Here is an 18039-nt window from a genome sequence, read left to right on the forward strand (position 1 = left end):
GCTCCAGCGACCCGGGTTCAATTCTGGGTACTGCCTGTGTGGAGTTTGCAAGTTCTCCCTGTGTCTGCGTGGGTTTCCTCCGGGTGCTCCGGTTTCCTCCCACATGCCAAAAGACTTGCAGGTTGATAGGTAAATTGGCCATTATAAATTGCCCCTAGTATAGGTAGTTGGTAGGGAAATATAGGGACAGGTGGGGATGTGGTAGGAATATGGGATTAGTGTAGGATTAGTATAAATGGGTGGTTGATGGTCGGCACAGACTCAGTGGGCCGAAGGGCCTGTTTCAGTGCTGTATCTCTAAACTAAAACTAAACATGCTTAAGATCGCTGTGGCTCTTTGGCATGCGGCCCACACATGCAGGACTCCATTTTTTGAGCTCGCTGCCAGGCTCTTAAAATCCAGCCCTTTATATCATCCATCCTGGTGAGCTTGTCAGGGGCAATGTGAGAAGCAATTTAAACTAAAGAAAATGTATCAGATAACAATAACTAAACCTATTTCAGAACAAAAGAATCACAAACATAGAGAACTGGGAGATACTATTACCTCCTATTAGAATTTTATATGGACACTGCACCAAGAGATACTGCCCTTTAATATTACAAATCGTTTTCAAAGTAAGTTACCTGTCAGCAAATTGAATTCGGTCCTTTTTATCCTCTTTTACTACAAATTCAAAATCCCAACAGATGCATTTGCATTTCTTTTCATATTTCAAAACCTGTTGAGGCTTCTTTTTGTGCAGTGTCTTTGGAGTGACTGTTTCACGTGTGCCCCATGAAACATTATTCATGTTTACCATGGAGTAAATTGGCAACAGCAAATATCCACTGGGGATACAAATAATGTACAGCAGTCCGTAAAAAACGAGGGGGAATTCCTGGGGATGCAGCATTGCTGTTGTGATGTAGAGGATCATCATGGAGATGAAGAACAAGCCAGTTGGAGTAATAAATGTGTTTTCTTTGACTATGTCACCTAAAAAAACACATAACATAATGTTAGCATTTTTACTGCAAACAGTAAAGAAAGAGATTATGACTCATCTTTTCTGCCGACATAGTACAAGTGGTTGTGAATTTTTTTTTAATTCATTCATGGGATGTGGGTGTCGCGGGCTAGGCCAGCATTTATTGCCTCCTTAATTGCCCTTGAGAAGGTGGTGGTGAGTTGCCTTCTTGAACCGCTGCAGTCCATGACGGATAGATACACCCACAGTGCTGTTAGGAAGGGAGTTACAGGATTTTGACCCAGCGTCTGTGAAGGAACGGTGATATAGTTGCAAGTCAGGATGGTGTGTGACTTGGAGGGGAACGTGCAGGTGATGGTGTTCCCATGCAGCTGCTGCCCTTGTCCTTCGAGGTGGTAGAGGTCGTGGGTTTGGAAGGCACTGTCGCAGGAGCTTTGGTGAGTTGCTGCAGTGCATCTTGTAGATGGTACACACTGCTGCCACTGTGCATCGGTGGTGGAGGGAGTGAATATTTGTGGATGGGGTACCAATCAACCGGCTTGATTTGTCCTGGATGGTGTCGAGTTTCTTGAGTGTTGTTGGAGCTGCACCCATCCAGGCAAGTGGAGAGTATGCCATCACACTCCTGACTTGTGCCTTGTAGATGGTGGATAGGCTTTGGGGAGTCAGGAGGTGAGTTACTCGCTGCAGGATTCCTAGCCTCTGACCTGCTCTTGTAGCCACGGTATTTATATGGCTACTCCAGTTCAGTTTCTGGTCAACTCTAACCCCCGGGATGTTGATAGCGGGGGATTCACTGATCCTAATGCTACTGAATGTCAAGGGGAGATGGTTAGATTCTCTCTTGCTGGAGATGGTCATTGCCTGGCACGAATGTTACTTGCCACTTATCAGCCCAAACCTGGATATTGTCCTGCTGCATTTCTACACAGATTGCTTCAGTACCCGAAGAGTCGCAAATGGTGCTGAACATAGTGGAATAATCAGCAAACATCCCCACTTCTGACCTTATGATTGAAGGAAAGTCATTGATGAAGCAGCTGAAGATGGTTGGGCCTAGGACACTACCCTGAGGAACTCCTGCAGTGATGTTGTGGAGCTGAGATGTTTGACCTCCAACAACCACAACCCTTTGCGCTCGGTACGACTCCAACCAGTGGAGCATTTTCTCCAGGATTCCCATTGACTCCAGTTTTGCTAGGGCTCCTTGATGCCATACTTGGTCAAATGCTGCCTTGATGTCAAGGGCAGTCGCTCTCACATCATCTCTTTTGTTCATCTTTGAACTAAGGCTGTAATGAGGTCAGGAGCTGAGTGACCCTGGCATAACCCAAACTGAGCGTCACTGAGCAGGTTATTGCTAAGCAAGCACTGCTTAATAGCACTGTCGACGACACCATCCATCATGTATGAGAACGAGTTTATGTTCACATGAAGCCACTTTTCTAGTTATTTAAGGATCTCTGGTTAGGCCATGCTCCACCTATTTGTGCCAGAATATTCCAATCAGGGTCCTACAAACAACGTAGAATCCCTATTTGCATATATAAAGCTTCTTGCACTGTTTTAGGTGGGCAGGCTGTTCGCTCATTTACAGGCCGGCCTAAAACAGGCAGGGTGTCAAAGGGTAATCAAAGTGTTCCTCCATCCGACCTCCCACCCACAATTTTTAACAGCTGTCTACCCCTTTTTTCAAGCATGAAGCGGGCAGCTGAGAGTTTAATTTTTCCCTCATATTCTTATCTTTGTAAGTCAATGGTTCTCTTGCTGTAATGACATCTGTTCAGTCAACTTCTTAAACACAGTGGGTACTTTGTTCTTTTTAATTGAAAGGTATCTTGACATTTTAGGGTAATAATTTTATGACAATCCCACCCATTGGTTTGGTAATTAAATACTGATATGGTTACACCCGCTAATAAAGGCCTCAGCAGAAGAAGGTAGCAGAACAGAAGCAATTGGCAACACATTTAAAGTGCGGTATTGGCAAAAAAAATGTACTTCAGCTGGTCTGCAAATTGGGAGGATATATAGCACTAACAAATATTCGCAGATTTTAAAAAATAACACCATCTGAAAAACTCTCATCAAAGGGTGGCCTGAGGCCCCAACTGCAAATTCGTTTCATTACTTAAACGCAAAAGTTCCCTTTAATTCATTCTACCTCTTCCTCTTCCCTGGATGAGGAGGCAGAAAGAGGGAAGTAGATCTTGAAAAAGTAGGAAATTGTGAACATTACTCCTCCCAGTTTCAGCCTTGATACAACTTTTCTATCTTTTGTGCTGTTTTCATTGTCAATACCGCTTAAAGGAACCCATTTAGGAATGCAGAGAAAAATGGACATTCATCCTTTGTCCCCTTTTCATGCCTAAATGTTTAAAGAACTCACCCAAATTTTCTTTAAGGCTCTTCTAATGGCTTTACCTGACCCTGCTTTTAATACTGCTGCTTCACATGATATCTGTTTTTTTCAGCAGCAAAATTGACAAGTTAAATTTCATTGAATAAAGCCTAACCTTCAAATTCTATACAATATGTTTCACTTACTACAACAGGAAAGGTACCTTGTTGGAGTGTTCAGTGCTACTAACATAATATGAGATTAAGTTGCAACTAGACCTACTAAGATCTGGTTGTGTTGACACTACCAAACAATCCTGTACTCATGTTTTCATGTTTTAGCTTCCAAGCATTATAAAATATATTAATGACTATCATAAAAATTGTATTGTGTGCTAAAGGCAATTGCATATATCACAAAACACAATATTACAAGAACTAAGATTTGCGACATAACAGTGTGCACGTGCACAGACGCCCTCCTTGTTCATGTGTAGGTGCGTCTGTGTACAAATATATTTAAATTAACCACTAAACATCAGATGTTACAAGATTTGACAAAATTTTATTAAATTCAGTAGTCAAACATCCATGGAATTCCACATAGAGGGACCGGAACGGAGGCAGGGGACCCATAAATTTGAGTGAGAAGGCAGGAGGTGAAGTGCCCATCACCTTCCCGAAGGTTTCCACTTTAATCCAGTTGGAGAAGGCCAAGGAAGGCCTTCCGCCCAGGGGCCAATCGAGGCCCTTTTTTACCAGCAGCAGGTGGTGCCTCCACCATGTGAGAAGGCCGTCCAGTAACACAAGGCGGCCTCCCTGCAGCTTGGGAGATCCCCCTTCTGTGGGAAATCTGTGGTCCACGGAGTGCCCCCTGCCACAAAGGCTGCCCCTGTGGCATCGCCCACCCCCTGCCTTTGTAGCCCACCAGACCTCTCACCGGGTCCTGCCCGAGTGGCCCTGGCATGTCCGTGACCTTCAGTCCAGTCTCCATGGCTGATCTGCTTCCAATGACTGCCCTCGGTGGCGTTGATGGAATTGCTGAGCTGCCGGCCCTCTGATTGGCCAGCAGCTCTTGGAGGCAGGATCCCTATTCTGAAATGGACGGGGATCCTGGCGCTGGGCAGTTAATTGCCCAAGTGTCATAGGATACAGTCCCCCAAAGGACAGGGGCGGAATTTCCTCACCTTTTGGGTCTGGTTTATGGAACCCCGCGGCTGCAAAAAACAAGCCGAGGGAGTTAAGTCTAAAGTGTAGTCTTCCTGTGAATCAAGGTTTGAGTGAGGGCAAGGGCAAAGTGGAGCAGACCACACAGGTGTAATTCAATCCCCAGTTTAAAGTCATTATGCTGTAGTGCTTTCACTGGCAGGATGCCATTACATCCTCACAACTCCACATGGGCAGTTTCCATTCTAACTTTGGAAATTGGAACTGATAATGAATAAAATAACAGGAAGGGCTGAATTTTATCCAGCCAGCAAGAGCAGGAGCGGTGGCGCAGGGCCAAAAAACTAGGGCGGACACGTTCGCCCAGAAACCCAACCTCATGACATGGGTTGCGGATTTTTTCAGTGGTGGGAAATTTTAAACGTGGCGCTGTTGCCCCAACGGGGCAGGACTGCAATTTAAATTGGTGAACAGCTAGTTAGAATGCATTTGCACTGAAGTGAATACAATTTTATGGAGGGCTTTAAATTTAGTTAACAGTGCATTGGACCATGTGCCTTCATCCCTGCCGGTTTAAAGGTGGTGGCATCGAGGCAAGGCCTTTGTAACATGTGGGAAAGCAGCCATGGGGAGCAGTGGATAAGCAAAGATGGGGGAGTGAAGGGCATTGTCGTCCTGTGGTACTGGACATATTGCAAGGGTGGCTTCAGTCTTGGGTGCAAGGCTTGAGTGGGCTCACTCTCAGGTACTGGGCTCTCTGGAAGGGTAGGCACTGAGGGGCATTCGTGCATATTCAGAGGGGCCTAGCAATGGGAAGATCCCAAGGCAAGTTTGTCTTTGGAAGTACAACACTCGGAGGGGTAAAAGTCAGCTGGCATGGGTCTTACAAACCCCGGTGTGGACCACCGTACTGCACAGCAGCAGCAGCTCAGAGGGAGGGAGGGCCAGGATCAAGCTGGGCCCAACCGTAAATCTCCAACAGGAGATCGGCAGCAGCCAGCCACACAAGAAGGGCTTCTATGTGCCAAAGAGCGTACCAGACTCGCCTTAGCTAACTCCCAATGTCCGAGCAGCAGTGTCAGCAAAGACTGTGGCTCTCCAGGGATGCCGTCACTGACTTATGCGCCATGCTGCAGGACATGCTGCAGCCAATAGGCTTCAATGCCCGTGAGTCTGAAGATCACAATGGCATTCAACTTGTAGGCATCTGGCTTTTCCAAAGATTCATTGGGGACATGTGTGGGCTGTCTCAGGCAGCAGCCCACCGCTGCAATAAGATGATGACCAGTGTCATGTTCAAGAAGGCCGGTGACTATATCAGTCAGGCAGAGAGGGCCATCGGCTTCGGCACCATCGCTGGATTCCTCCAAGTGCAAGGTGTCATCAATTGCACATACCTGGCCATCAAGTTACACTCAGAACAGCCAACCGCCTTCATCAACAGGAAGGGCTTCCATTCCATCAATGTCCAACTGGTCTGCGACCATCGAAAGCATTTCCTGCAGGTGAGTGCCCACTTCCCAGGAAGCAACCACAACATCTACATAAAAGCAAAATACTGCGGATGCTGGAAATCTGAAATAAAAACAAGAAATGCTGGAAATACTTCGACAGTCCCAGGTGCCACAGCTTTTCAGGCCTCCTGCTCGCCTTCAGGGATGGATTCTCAGAGACAGGGGTTTACCCATTGAAGACATGACTACTCACAGCAGTGAGAAGCCTTCACACTGCAGCAGAAGAGAGGTATAATACCTGCCACAGCTCCAACCAAGCAACCATCGAGCAGGCCATTGGGCTACTGAAGATGAGATTCCAGTGCCTCGATCAATCCAGCGGAGCGCTCTAGTTTGTCCCAGCAAGGGTCTCACATATGGTGGTCTGCTGTGCTCTGCATAATCGCCATTCCTCATCTGATGAAGTGGATGTGGAGGAGGCTAATGAGCAGGCACCATTGAATCTTGCTTCCCTTGCACCAGAGGCGAGGGCCATTGAGAGACACGCAAGAATCTCATACATACCTGCTTCCTGCCACCACAACGGCCTCTCAAAGCAAAATCAATAAAGTTTCACCTCACTGTATTCTGCCTGTCACCTCTTCCCTATTGCACTTCGGTGCCTAGCAACCACACACTTTGGCACATCTGAGACGCTGACCAAACCAGCCCATTGAGGGAGCAAAGGTAAGGTTGCATCTCACAATTCAGCTTTGAAAGCATGAGCCTTTCACAGCAATGAATCTGAAATCTATTTATTACAACAATTGCAGAAACGATTGCAAAGGCTTCAGTTAATGCACCTGTGAAGCCCCAAGTGTGTCTCGATGCTCTTCCTTTTACGTTTTTGTGTGCTTCTATACAGTGCAACCCCTGTGTTGGCAGCTGAGGCGGAGGAAGGTTGCTAATTGGGCTATCGCTTGGCCTGGAATGACTTTGGCGGGCATCCCCTGGCTGCATGAAGCCTGGACAGCCTTGGCTGGCTGAGGGATTGCTGTACAAGTGCAGGAGCGTCCTCAGTCATTGCGGCTACTGAAGCTGAGGTGCCACTGTCCACACTCGGGAGCGCCCTGAGGGGAGACATCAGACGTGGAGGTCAGCTCCTCCCTTTCAAGGTTCATTTGAACCTCCCTGCTGATCAGAGAAGAATGAGGACCTGGAGAAGACCCCAGGCATCTTGTCCTTCTCTCACCTCACCACTGCTGAGTTGAGCTCATGGCCAAGTTGATGGTGTAGAAGTCTGCATGTATCTATGGGATCTGGCTCTCCATGAGGCTCACCAAAGCATCGATGGAGAAAGCCATGTGTTTACATGCCTGAGATATGGGAGCATTCATGGCATGGATGGACTCCTTCATCATCCGCTCATTACTGCGCATGACCTCTGGCAGCTCTGCCAGATGTTGCCCTCTCTCTGTAGCTCCAGCACGTTCTGTGCTGCCAACACCAGAGGCTCATCAGCAGCCTGGAGCTCAGCATGGGCCTGGCCACCCACAGGCTTCTGACTGTCAGTAGCCTCAACTGTCAGTGGCCTCGGCTGTCACAGACTCCATCAGCTGCTCGGGTGTGTGTGTGATGCTCTCACATACCCACTAACGCGAATGTATCTGCGGTGGTAGAGGGTGCAGGGAATGATGTGACGGTGCATCCTCTGACTGCTCCTCCTCCTCCTCAGAAGTCGATGACAGGGCCCTCATTCCCAACAGTTGCACTTACCTCCAAAGTGCCATGACCTGCATGAGAGAACACAAACATTTGTGAGTTAGGTTGTTCAGATCTCTCCATGCCAACCATGTGTGATGTGGATCTACAGAAGTGCGGTGGAGGACACATGAACACAGTATCCCTCACTCTTGTGTGGACACTCCAGTCTCACCATCTGCAATTGCACGGCCACCTGGGCTTCGCTAGCTCCAGAGCCTCCTCCTCTGAGTCAGAGGATATACTCCGCCAGTCCTTGATATTTCCCTGGTGTTATGGGTCCATTTCTCCTGCAAGAGGAAAAAGGGACACAGCTATACTTTGCACGGAGAACAGACTGCTTGAACTAGTGGCAACCCCTCATTCCTTGAAGGGATCTCCTACATTGCTCCTCCCCACATCCACTCTCAGGGAACGTAATGGGTTGAGCTCTGGAAGAAGGTGACCTGTCGCAGGATGTGGTGATACCTCACCACCTTGCCCCTGCCTTTGTGGTCATTCCCTCCCATGTAGCCATATGCAAGCCCCAAATAGGAGATGGGTATGGAGGACTCACCTTGGCAAAGTGAAAGAGGTTACTGACTCTCTTGCAGCACTGGAGCCAGTTCCGGGGGTGACCCCATGGCTGCTGACCTCCTCTGCGATCTCCATTCAGGCTTTCGTGATCAGGTGCAAGGATCTCTTCTTGCCATCCTTAGGAAAGAGGACCTCTCGCCTTTTCCTTGCAGCCCTGCTGGAGAATCGCTTGAGATATCTTGCTAAACCGTGGGGCCATCTGGTGGTTTGCCTCGGATATGGACCTAGTTCAATCCCGCACTGTCTGGACAGTCTGTAGTCCTCGTGCAGGAGGGCAGGGAGATTTTTTTAATTTTTTTTTATATTTAATTATACATATATATATTTAATTTAATATTTAATTTTTTTGATATAGTATTGATTTATGCAAGTCCAAAAATAACTTAATTGCTCAAAACAGGGAAGAGGGATATTTGGAGCACTATTAAATGAGCACAATAGTTTGGAACCAAGACTAGTAGATGGGAATTAAGAAACAGATCAGCCATGATGTAATTGAATGCCAGGACAGCCTCGAGGGGCTGAATGGCCTACTCCTGTTCCTATGTTCTTCAGTACTATGCATCACATTTTTATGTTATTTTCCAGTTTCTCATCTGACAACTTCAGATGTCAAAAGAATGCTTTGATGTTCACTATGTATCTTCAATATGGATACTAATGGTGATGAATAATGACATGCAGTATTAACTAAGAAATGAATATCAACATTGAAAAGTAATCAATATTACAAAGTTCTGAAATGATCAATTTCAAAGGTTTGGGTTGATAAAGAGAGCTCCTGTAAAATATAAATGTTATTTCTAAATCTAGAAGTGTAGTTAATGAAACACTCACCGACGATGGACATTATTGTTGCAATCATTAGAAAGGCATAAAAGATGCTCAAAACTGCAGCAATATTGATCTGGGTATCTGATTTGACTTTGTAACAGATCAGTATGTAGATGGCAGGAGGAATGATGCCAAGGGCCAGAGCAACATTTCCATTCCATTTAAACACAAAGGTAAATGCTCCTGTAAAAGTTAATGTTTCGTTAAAAATTATCTGCATTATATTAAAAACATATTATTAAGACGGGATAAAACAAAGAACAAATTTATCCAATAAGCATTCTTATACCAGTCTTATGACTTTAGGCATAGAGTCGTACAGCATAGAAACAGGCCCTTCGGCCCACCGCATCCATGCCGACCATAATGCCTATCTATATGAATCCCACCTGCCTGAATTAATTCCATATCCCTCTATGCCTTGCTCATTCAAGTACCTGTCCAGATGCCTCTTAAATGTTGCTACTGTTCCTGCCTCCACCACCTCCTCAGGCAGCTCATTCCAGACACCCACTATTCTTTGTGTGAAAAATTTACCCCTTTGATCTCCTTCAAACCTCCTCCCTCTCACCTTAAATCTATGCCCTCCATTTTTAGTCACCCCTACCATGGGAAACAGACTCTGGCTATCTATCTATCTATGCCTATCACAATTTTATATACCTCTATCGTGTCCCTTCTCAGCCTCCTTCGCTCCAGGGATTTAGTATTAATCAATATTTGAAATATCATATTTGGAGACTTTCCTACTTTTCATTCACCAATGCCAAGTATAGCCTTCTCGAGATGTGTTAGGCCAGTTAGGAATATCCTCAAAGTTACTCACCCTGGGCCACCTTAACTTCACCGGAAACAAATCTTTCATTGCACCTCTGGCAAAATTAAGATGGCAAAGTGGGAGCAACTTGAAGGAAGTTTCTGGCCCATGATTCGATCACCACCCTTGTCTTTTCCACTTTTGCTGCTTAGTGTCCATTTCCCACCACCCACACCACCCCACCCCACCACCCCCCCCCCCACCCCCACCCTCCTCTCTGTGACACTCTGTGGGGTGTTTTTCTATATTAAAGCTATTGTATAGTGAAATTTGTTACTGTTGTGTCAACTTGGTTCACTTTGCTACAGTAATGTGTATCGGCTCTTAATGGTATGACATCATGATACATGGCTTTGGTGTGAGTGAAATTCTTTGCCAAGTGCTCGGTGGGCATTTACTGACTGCATGAAAATGTGTTTATTGTGTCGGTATGGCAAGAATGAAAATCGATGATGATGACGACAGGTGAAAATGACACCATTACGTGTTTCAGTCTGATGTATGTCAACATACCACATAGTAAACTGGCAATCCTACACTCCCAGTTGGGAACCATGCTCGACAGGAATGGAGGGCTGAGGAATTAGTGCTTCATGTTTATAGGCAATTTACACTCCAATCAAGCAACATTTCTTGTTGGGAACACAGGATTGCTCATGTGTTTATATGCAAATCAAACAAGGTTTGCAGAACCATTTTTTTTAAATGAAAACCTTTGCTGTGATTCTGAATGTTGGACAGTTTGGGGTGTGTGTCTCCGTGAGGCTGTACAGAAACAGCAGAAACCTGCTACGGTGTCATTTCTGCGATAGAACCCCAAGGCCATCTGGCATGCAAGATACTATCTTACTACTTCGACAGATCCTGATGCGGCACATTAGTGGATGACTGTGTGCCGGCACACCCTTCAGTGATGCAGAAACTTGCACGCTCACTATTAGGGGCAAAGAAAGCTTGTGTTGCTTCATTTGTGTGCAGCTAAATACAATCACTGATACATTTGTGGCACTGATACTATTTTATGATAATATTGCAGAAATGAAATAATAACTATGTTTGCAGTATATTATCCCAAGTATAGGCAAGAAAATATCACCATATGACACAGAAAAGCACAGTAACCTGCTATCATCAAAACCACAGTGGCAGGACCCAGAATTGATGCTGCTGTTCCAATAATCTGGAACAGAATGTAGAGTTTTGAAATTGAGGGGTTCTTCCTGGACGTTTGTGCTCCACTGTTTAGAAGATCGATTGTATTTGCCAAAGTCGATGGTCCCCAGCGGCGTCGTTGATTGTAGAATTCGTTGAACTCCTGTGGTGCGTTTGTGTAGGCATCTGAAGCTGCGTTGTATTCTACACGCCAGCCCTGCTGTAGTAATAATGTACACAGCCAACGGTCTTCTCCTGTTGGAATTGATTGGTGCATATTTCTGTAAAAGGTGCGTACTAGCCCATCATACTAAGACCAATCGCTTAAATCATTCAAAAATGTGAGATTCTCTTGATACAAAGAACATCCCTGCCTTCAGTAAAATATGCATCCTAGGTGATTCATATACTAAACAATTAGTGCATGGTTAAACTAATTGTACAATCTCACATATGGTATAATTGGTCCTTTTTGACAGATTGTTCCTGACTGTAGCTCATTATTACAAGGTGACAGTGAACGATGGCTATGGAAACTTGATGTAGTCGCCTCTCAGTTACATTAGCTTTTCCTAGTGAAAGAAGTTCACTGATTATTTTTTCCAAATAAAGCTTTCCCTGTCCTACCGAGACATGTCCTCATACACATGAGGTAGAATTACCACATGGGCTTGCCCAATCTCCCACCATACATTTGACGGAAGAACGGCAGAACCTTCCTCAAAATAACAAACAGCCATTTACACTATTCCCTCCAATCGCCTGCCAGGGTTGTGGCGGGAGATCTGTGGAAATTCTAGCCCACTGTAGAAGTGAAAGTCAGCAGATTTCATACTTTAGTTTTACCTTGATCATATTGGACAAAATGTTGAGCTTCAGTTGCTTTGGTGGTGTATTTTTTCACAACATTATCATCCATTAGAGCTGCTGCCCTGAACAAACTGAAGCATCCTGGACTACACAGTACGCATCCCAACACATGTTCAGCTGTCTTCTGCAGCCAATGACCAACAGCATATTCAAACTTCTGGTACCAAACCATAGGACCTTTGAGAGGAAGGAGGTTACAAAATGTACAATTTACAGTTCTGCCATATTTATAAAATTTAGTGACTTACCATAAGAAACTATGGAACAAAGACAGACATTTTGTTGATCAAGCCTGCGTGTTCCATAGGCCACGTACAATCAACCTTACCATGGGACTGTACCCTGCCCGAGGAGAAACTCTGGGCTGGATTTTAAGTGCAGCAGCAGGCAAAAAGAATGGCAGCCCGCCCGATCTCCCGTGCGGCAGCTCATTAAAATACCCCAGTCGGCCCAGACCCCAACCAATCACAGAGGGGGCGGGCTCTCTGACGCCGGCAATGACGTCAGCTGCCTGGGTGCAGGCATGGCACCATTTTTAAACGGCAGCCAGCCCTGCAGGTTAATTTAAATTTTTAAAGAGATTTCCCCTCCCCCCCCCCGCCACAATGTACCGAATAAAATGCTATTGCCCCTTTCCCACCCTCAATACAATAAAATTAAGTATCTGCCCTTCACCCCCCCCCCCCACCAAAACACTTAGCTTACACATATGACCATCCCCCCACATCACCCACCCCCACCGACTGTACAAAGATCACAGTTCACCCCTTCCCATCATCCCTACACTAATGACGATAATTTGATCCTGTCCCTATCCCCCACACTAAAAATCTTATGTCTACCCCCTTCTCCACCAGTGTCGTGCCTGCTTTCCCCAGACGGGGAATTGAAGGCATGAGAGTGACAGCTGCTGCTTTGAAGATCATGGCAGGTAAGTGTATTTTAACGTATTCATTAACATATTTTTATATGCAGGTCCCATCACTGGGCGTCAGGAGGGCTGCCATGGAGCCTCGCCGCCACCGGGACAATTGGGCCCGGCCTTCCCGGTGTCGGGCTCCATGGCGGGGCCGCTGCCGGAATTATCTTCCAGCCCAAGCCCCGCCCTCCCCACATCTGCCACGGAGCCCGACGTCGGGGGCCCTGTAAAATCCAGTCCTCTCTGTCACTCTCTGATCTCCAAAGTTAGTCAGGCATCATTGCATATCATCTATGGATTTTGAATGACAAAGTCTCAGTGAAGATTCTTCAATCTGATTGGTTGAAGAGACTCACTTGCCCTGCTCACACATGCTACAGACATCTTGTAGAGGTTGCCAGGATGAAAATGTTCTCTAAATACTGTAAATTGCTGCTCAAAAGCCCACAGAAAGCTGGGCGGCTCAAAGTATAATAAATGGCGATTGCCATTCCTTTGCCACTGCCTGAAAAATCCGGGCCATTGGCATTTTTAAAACATTCACAATAAAAAAAAACGGTTCTTTTATTTGGATCAACTGCTTGCCCAACTATCACAATCAAAATGTTAAAATAAAAAGGAGAAAGGGAAAGGACTTGCATTTATAGACCAAATTTCACAAACTCAGCAAAGCACTTTACAGGTAACCAAGTACTTTTCAAGTGGAATCACTGTTGTAATGCAGGAAATGTGGCAGTCAATTTGTGTGCAGCAAATTTCCACAAGCAGAAATGAGATAATGACCAAATAATCTTTTTAATTGATGTCGATTCAGCCACTGGGGAAAACTTCACTCTCTTCTTCGAATAATGACATTGGATCTTTTAAGTCCACCCAGGAGGGCAGAGGGACCATGGTTTAATGTCCCATCTGAAAGACTCTGACAATGCAGCACCGGACTGTCCGTCCAGATTTTGTGCCCAAGTCTCTGGAGTGGGTCTTGAACCCACAACCTGCTGATTCAGAAGTGAGAGTGCTACCACTGAGCAAACCACTAATTTTTGACAATGCAACAACATGGCCACCAACAGCTTGCTTTCATTCTGCTTCCCACAGAATTCCTAGGTTCCCATTTACTGGCTTTAACCATTCCTAACTGGATTCCAGAATCATCCTAATGATGTGGGGAGAAAATCTGAAAAAATATCTGCAAGTGTATGACCACCACACCTGTGTAATATGTTGGAACCTGTGCAGGCTTAAACATGTGCCCACTCTCAGTTGTATTTTAAGTAATCAGTTCTCGGTAAGATTGTTAGCAAAGGCAATATCAGGAAGTAGATTGCCTGATGGCAGTTGTGTTTGTTTTCACTATTACGTGAAGTCTGGTATAAGCAAGGGAATTACCCATGAGTTACTGTCACCAGGCACAAAACAAAAAACCAGTTCAATACTCATAGCAAATTAACCTGCAAATATTCCAAGAATTGCTCAAGCAATAATGCTTGCATATATCCCTTTTAGCATGAGAGTTAGCAACTTGTTTGTGAATTGGAACTTCCTTGGGAGATGAAGGATAATTGTCTGGAACCTACTACATGGGTAACATCCAGGTCCCAATATTTATTGTGAAGGAGTCGGGTTTTGTAGCATTTTGTAGCTGAGAAACCTAGAAATACAGAGAACATTGAAGGTCTGCCAAATTTAATGACAGAATCTCATTTGAACCACCTTTCTCCATTTACCATCTGGCATCCAGCCAGATTGAAGGCTGAGTAGCTGTCAGGCAGACAGGCCATCAGTGGAAGGCAGAAACCAGGGGGCTGAAGAGGTGGCGAGGGGGTGGGAAAAACAGAGGGTGAGGGCGAGGGGGGGAAAAGAGAGAGGGCGAGGAGGGGGAAGAGAGAGGGCGAGGGGGGGAAAGAGAGAGGGCGAGGGGGGGGAAGGGAGAGGGCGAGGGGGGGGAAGGGAGAGGGCGAGGGGGGGGGAAGAGAGAGGGCGAAGGGGGGAAGAGAGAGGGTCAGGGGGGGAAAGAGAAGGCGAGCGGGGGAAAGAGAGGACGAGGAGGGAAAAGAGAGGGCGGGGGGGGAAAGAGAGGGCAAAGGGGAGGAAAGAGTTTCCCATTTATAGGAATTTAAATCTCACCCCAGCCCCTCTCTAGGCCATCCTGACAGGTTAATTTCCCTGCCTACGTACTCATCTGCCTCCAAGTTTGCAGTAGCTGAATTTATTGTGCAATTAATTATATACAAGTAAAAAAAGATAGGATTTAAATGCTCTGGCATTGAATAATTTACAGTCTTTCTCCTAAACACAAAACTGGACTTTTTAAATAACAGGTAATAACCTGTAATGGAACTTAGAATTTCAGAATCTTTTAGCTGATGTTTTTGCTCATTTACTGTCCTATGTTGCGTAGGTGGAGATAACTGGTGAGTTGATTGTTTTAAGTCACAGCTTTAACCTTTTACTTAAACTGCAAATGACAGTGGCAGCACCATTATTTTCATCTCACAAACACATTGATATTAATGATATGTAGCAATTTAAGATCCTGTCTTCTGTTTTTTTGTGCTATGTATACTGCAAAGTGAAGTTACGTAAATAAGTAGCTAATGTAGAGAGCTAAAGATAACTTCATACCAGTTCCAGTTGGATGTATTCTACCACATGCAGCCCCGACATGTGGATATCTTCTAAGCCTGTCAACTAACAAGATCACAGCTGAGGGTTGGAAGTCAGTGTCCCCATCCAAAGCCAGAATGTAAGTGTTTTCCTTCTCAGCCTTTTAGACAAAATAAAAACATAAAAAAGTGAGATCTATAATGCTCTTGAATAGAAAAGTCAGAAGCTTACTGTGCATGATGGAAGCATGTAAGTGCTTAGCCTGTTTGTATAATATTTCGAGTTACCAGAGACATAAAGGCCCTGATATTGACAGGGATGGGTTTGGTATGCAGGGGGCGGGGGAGGCAGAGTTTTGGACAGGATCCCCTCCCAGAGGTCAGACTGAATAAAAGACTTGACTTCCAGATGGGTGATGAGCACGCGTGAGGAGGTAAGAAGCATGCAGCTGCTACAAGGAGTGTTTCAGGAGCTGGGAGCAGTCTGATCCCGAATCCAGGCGAGAGATGGAACCCATGGGATGGTTCAATCCTTAGGGTGGGGAGGGTCTGATTCCTGATCCCAGGAGGGGATCCCCTACCTTGGACATCTTTGTAAGAGGGAGAGGGGACTGATGGTGGGGGGCTTGATCCAAGGAAAGAAAGTAAGCGTGGGGCAGGGGGAAGCATTCGTGCACTTCCTGGCCTCAAGCAGTACTGCAAAACTTCTCTCCAAAGATGTCCTCATCGAACCAGCTTTCAAAAAAGTCTGGGAAATGCATTCAGCGAGGGGTTAATAGCTGCCAGCCTCATTAAAATATTTAAATCACCAATCTGCCTCCTGAGAGAAGGTTGGCAGCCCACTCCTTGTCCCATCTCCCTGAACCCCAATATGTGAGGGTTGGAGTCAGGTTTAAAATTTTTAACATTTTAACATCTTACTTGACTCGACCCCAGGTGTTTTTGGGTTAGAATTCACCCCTAATGCAAAGACATTAATAACTCAGTTAAAATGTCAAACAGAGAGAAACACACTCCGTATCTAAACACTGCTATCACACATCATCATTTTGAGGCACTAGAGAGCAGAACTCATCCCTTACCTTTAAGGCATTTGCAGTAGGCGATTCATCTTCAAATTTGCCCGACAAGGTAATGTGCTTTCTATTTAACTTCCATCCCAGCAGATAATACATGTACATGATCTGAAAAGAAATATACAATATATAAATGATATAAATATATAAGAATGTTAGCATACACAGGGCAGGCCAATTCATAGAATATTCCCCTACTGCTGCTGTAGTCATGCTATTCAACTCATGAAATGTTAAATAAATGAGTCAGAGTGCACAAAGATGAATCACATGCCTCATATCCAGTTGATCATGGGCTCAGATCTCAAAATACCTCTCAAGCTCCTCTTTTGCTTTGAAGGTGAGTTTTTCCAGTTTCCAACCAAGTTACTAACAGAGTCCAGGAGCCAAAAATACCTGAATAGGCTTCAAATTTAGATCTCCAATACTTTTTGTGCACCAGACCTCAAGATTTCAAAAGAGACTTACTACTAATATGAACATTGAGAACCAAAGGCAGCTTTGATCTCAAGTGTCAATAGGCAACCATTTGCAGACTACTAAATCTATTGTTGCAACTCACCACTTGACTATTTTAAATTGGGCACAGACCATTTCCTCTGCATGCAGCTGCCCTGAACACCTTGAGCATCCCAAATTCCCAACAGCATGCCCAATCAACCTCCTGGAAATCAGAGCCACAGCTAAAGCACCGTTAATTGGACACTGTTCTAAAAAAGTGACCAGAATAATAAAAGGATAATTGAGAAAAGAACCAGAGGAGCGATAGGGTGAATATTTTTTTATGCAGCATGTTGTTGTGTATGCATGGCCAGAACGGTTGATGGAAGCAGATTCAATAATAACTTTCAAAATGGAATTGCATGCTTGGAAAGGAAAATTTGCAAGGCTATGGGGAAAGAGCAAACAAGTGGAACGAATTCGATAGCTCTTTCAGATAGCTAACACAAGCACCATAGGCTAAATGGTCTCCTTCTGCGCTGTATGATTCCATGATTTTACATAAAGTCAGCTTTTATTGTAATAGCTCTGTAGCCTGCTAGAAGGCATTTACCATGATTCATCATGATATTGAAAATGGCAGTGTCCTCAGACATAAAAACAAGAAATGCTGGAAATACTCAGCAGGTCTGGCAGCATCTGTGGAGAGAGAAGCAGAGTTAACGTTTCGGGTCAGTGACCCTTCTTCGGAACTGATCTGAAACGTTAACTCTGCTTCCCTCTCCACAGATGCTATCAGACCTGCTGAGTATTTCCAGCATTTCTTGTTTTTATTTCAGATTTCCAGCATCCTCAGTATTTTGCTTTTATTTTAGTGTCCTCAGACAAATGTACATTTAGAATGTATAGTGCAAATATGCCAAGTCAAAACAAATGCTTTTCAAGTTGGCATAATTTGACTATTATCACTGAATCTTCAATATTCCAGTTAGGATCACTTGAGTTTATGAGTTCGATTTATACAATATCTAAACCTATCCAGATCGTACACTCTTTTATTGTTTACTTCTTAGTGGGCT

At 45.0% G+C, this 18039-nt stretch overlaps 1 protein-coding gene across 1 annotated transcript in view; it reads right to left on the reverse strand.

Annotated features, from left to right (window-relative positions):
• LOC137376711 (chitin synthase chs-2-like) overlaps window positions 1–18039 on the reverse strand; it is a 50525-nt gene that overhangs the window by 9827 nt on the left and 22659 nt on the right. The window contains exons 8-13 of the mRNA XM_068045686.1: window positions 16526–16627; window positions 15463–15604; window positions 11898–12098; window positions 11022–11306; window positions 9086–9265; window positions 628–979 (exon numbers count right to left, since the gene is read on the reverse strand). Coding sequence (XP_067901787.1) covers window positions 628–979; window positions 9086–9265; window positions 11022–11306; window positions 11898–12098; window positions 15463–15604; window positions 16526–16627 — 1262 coding nt within the window. The remainder of the gene's footprint in view (window positions 1–627; window positions 980–9085; window positions 9266–11021; window positions 11307–11897; window positions 12099–15462; window positions 15605–16525; window positions 16628–18039) is intronic.

This window comes from Heterodontus francisci, chromosome 13, assembly GCF_036365525.1.
Source record: "Heterodontus francisci isolate sHetFra1 chromosome 13, sHetFra1.hap1, whole genome shotgun sequence".
NCBI lineage: Eukaryota > Metazoa > Chordata > Chondrichthyes > Heterodontiformes > Heterodontidae > Heterodontus > Heterodontus francisci.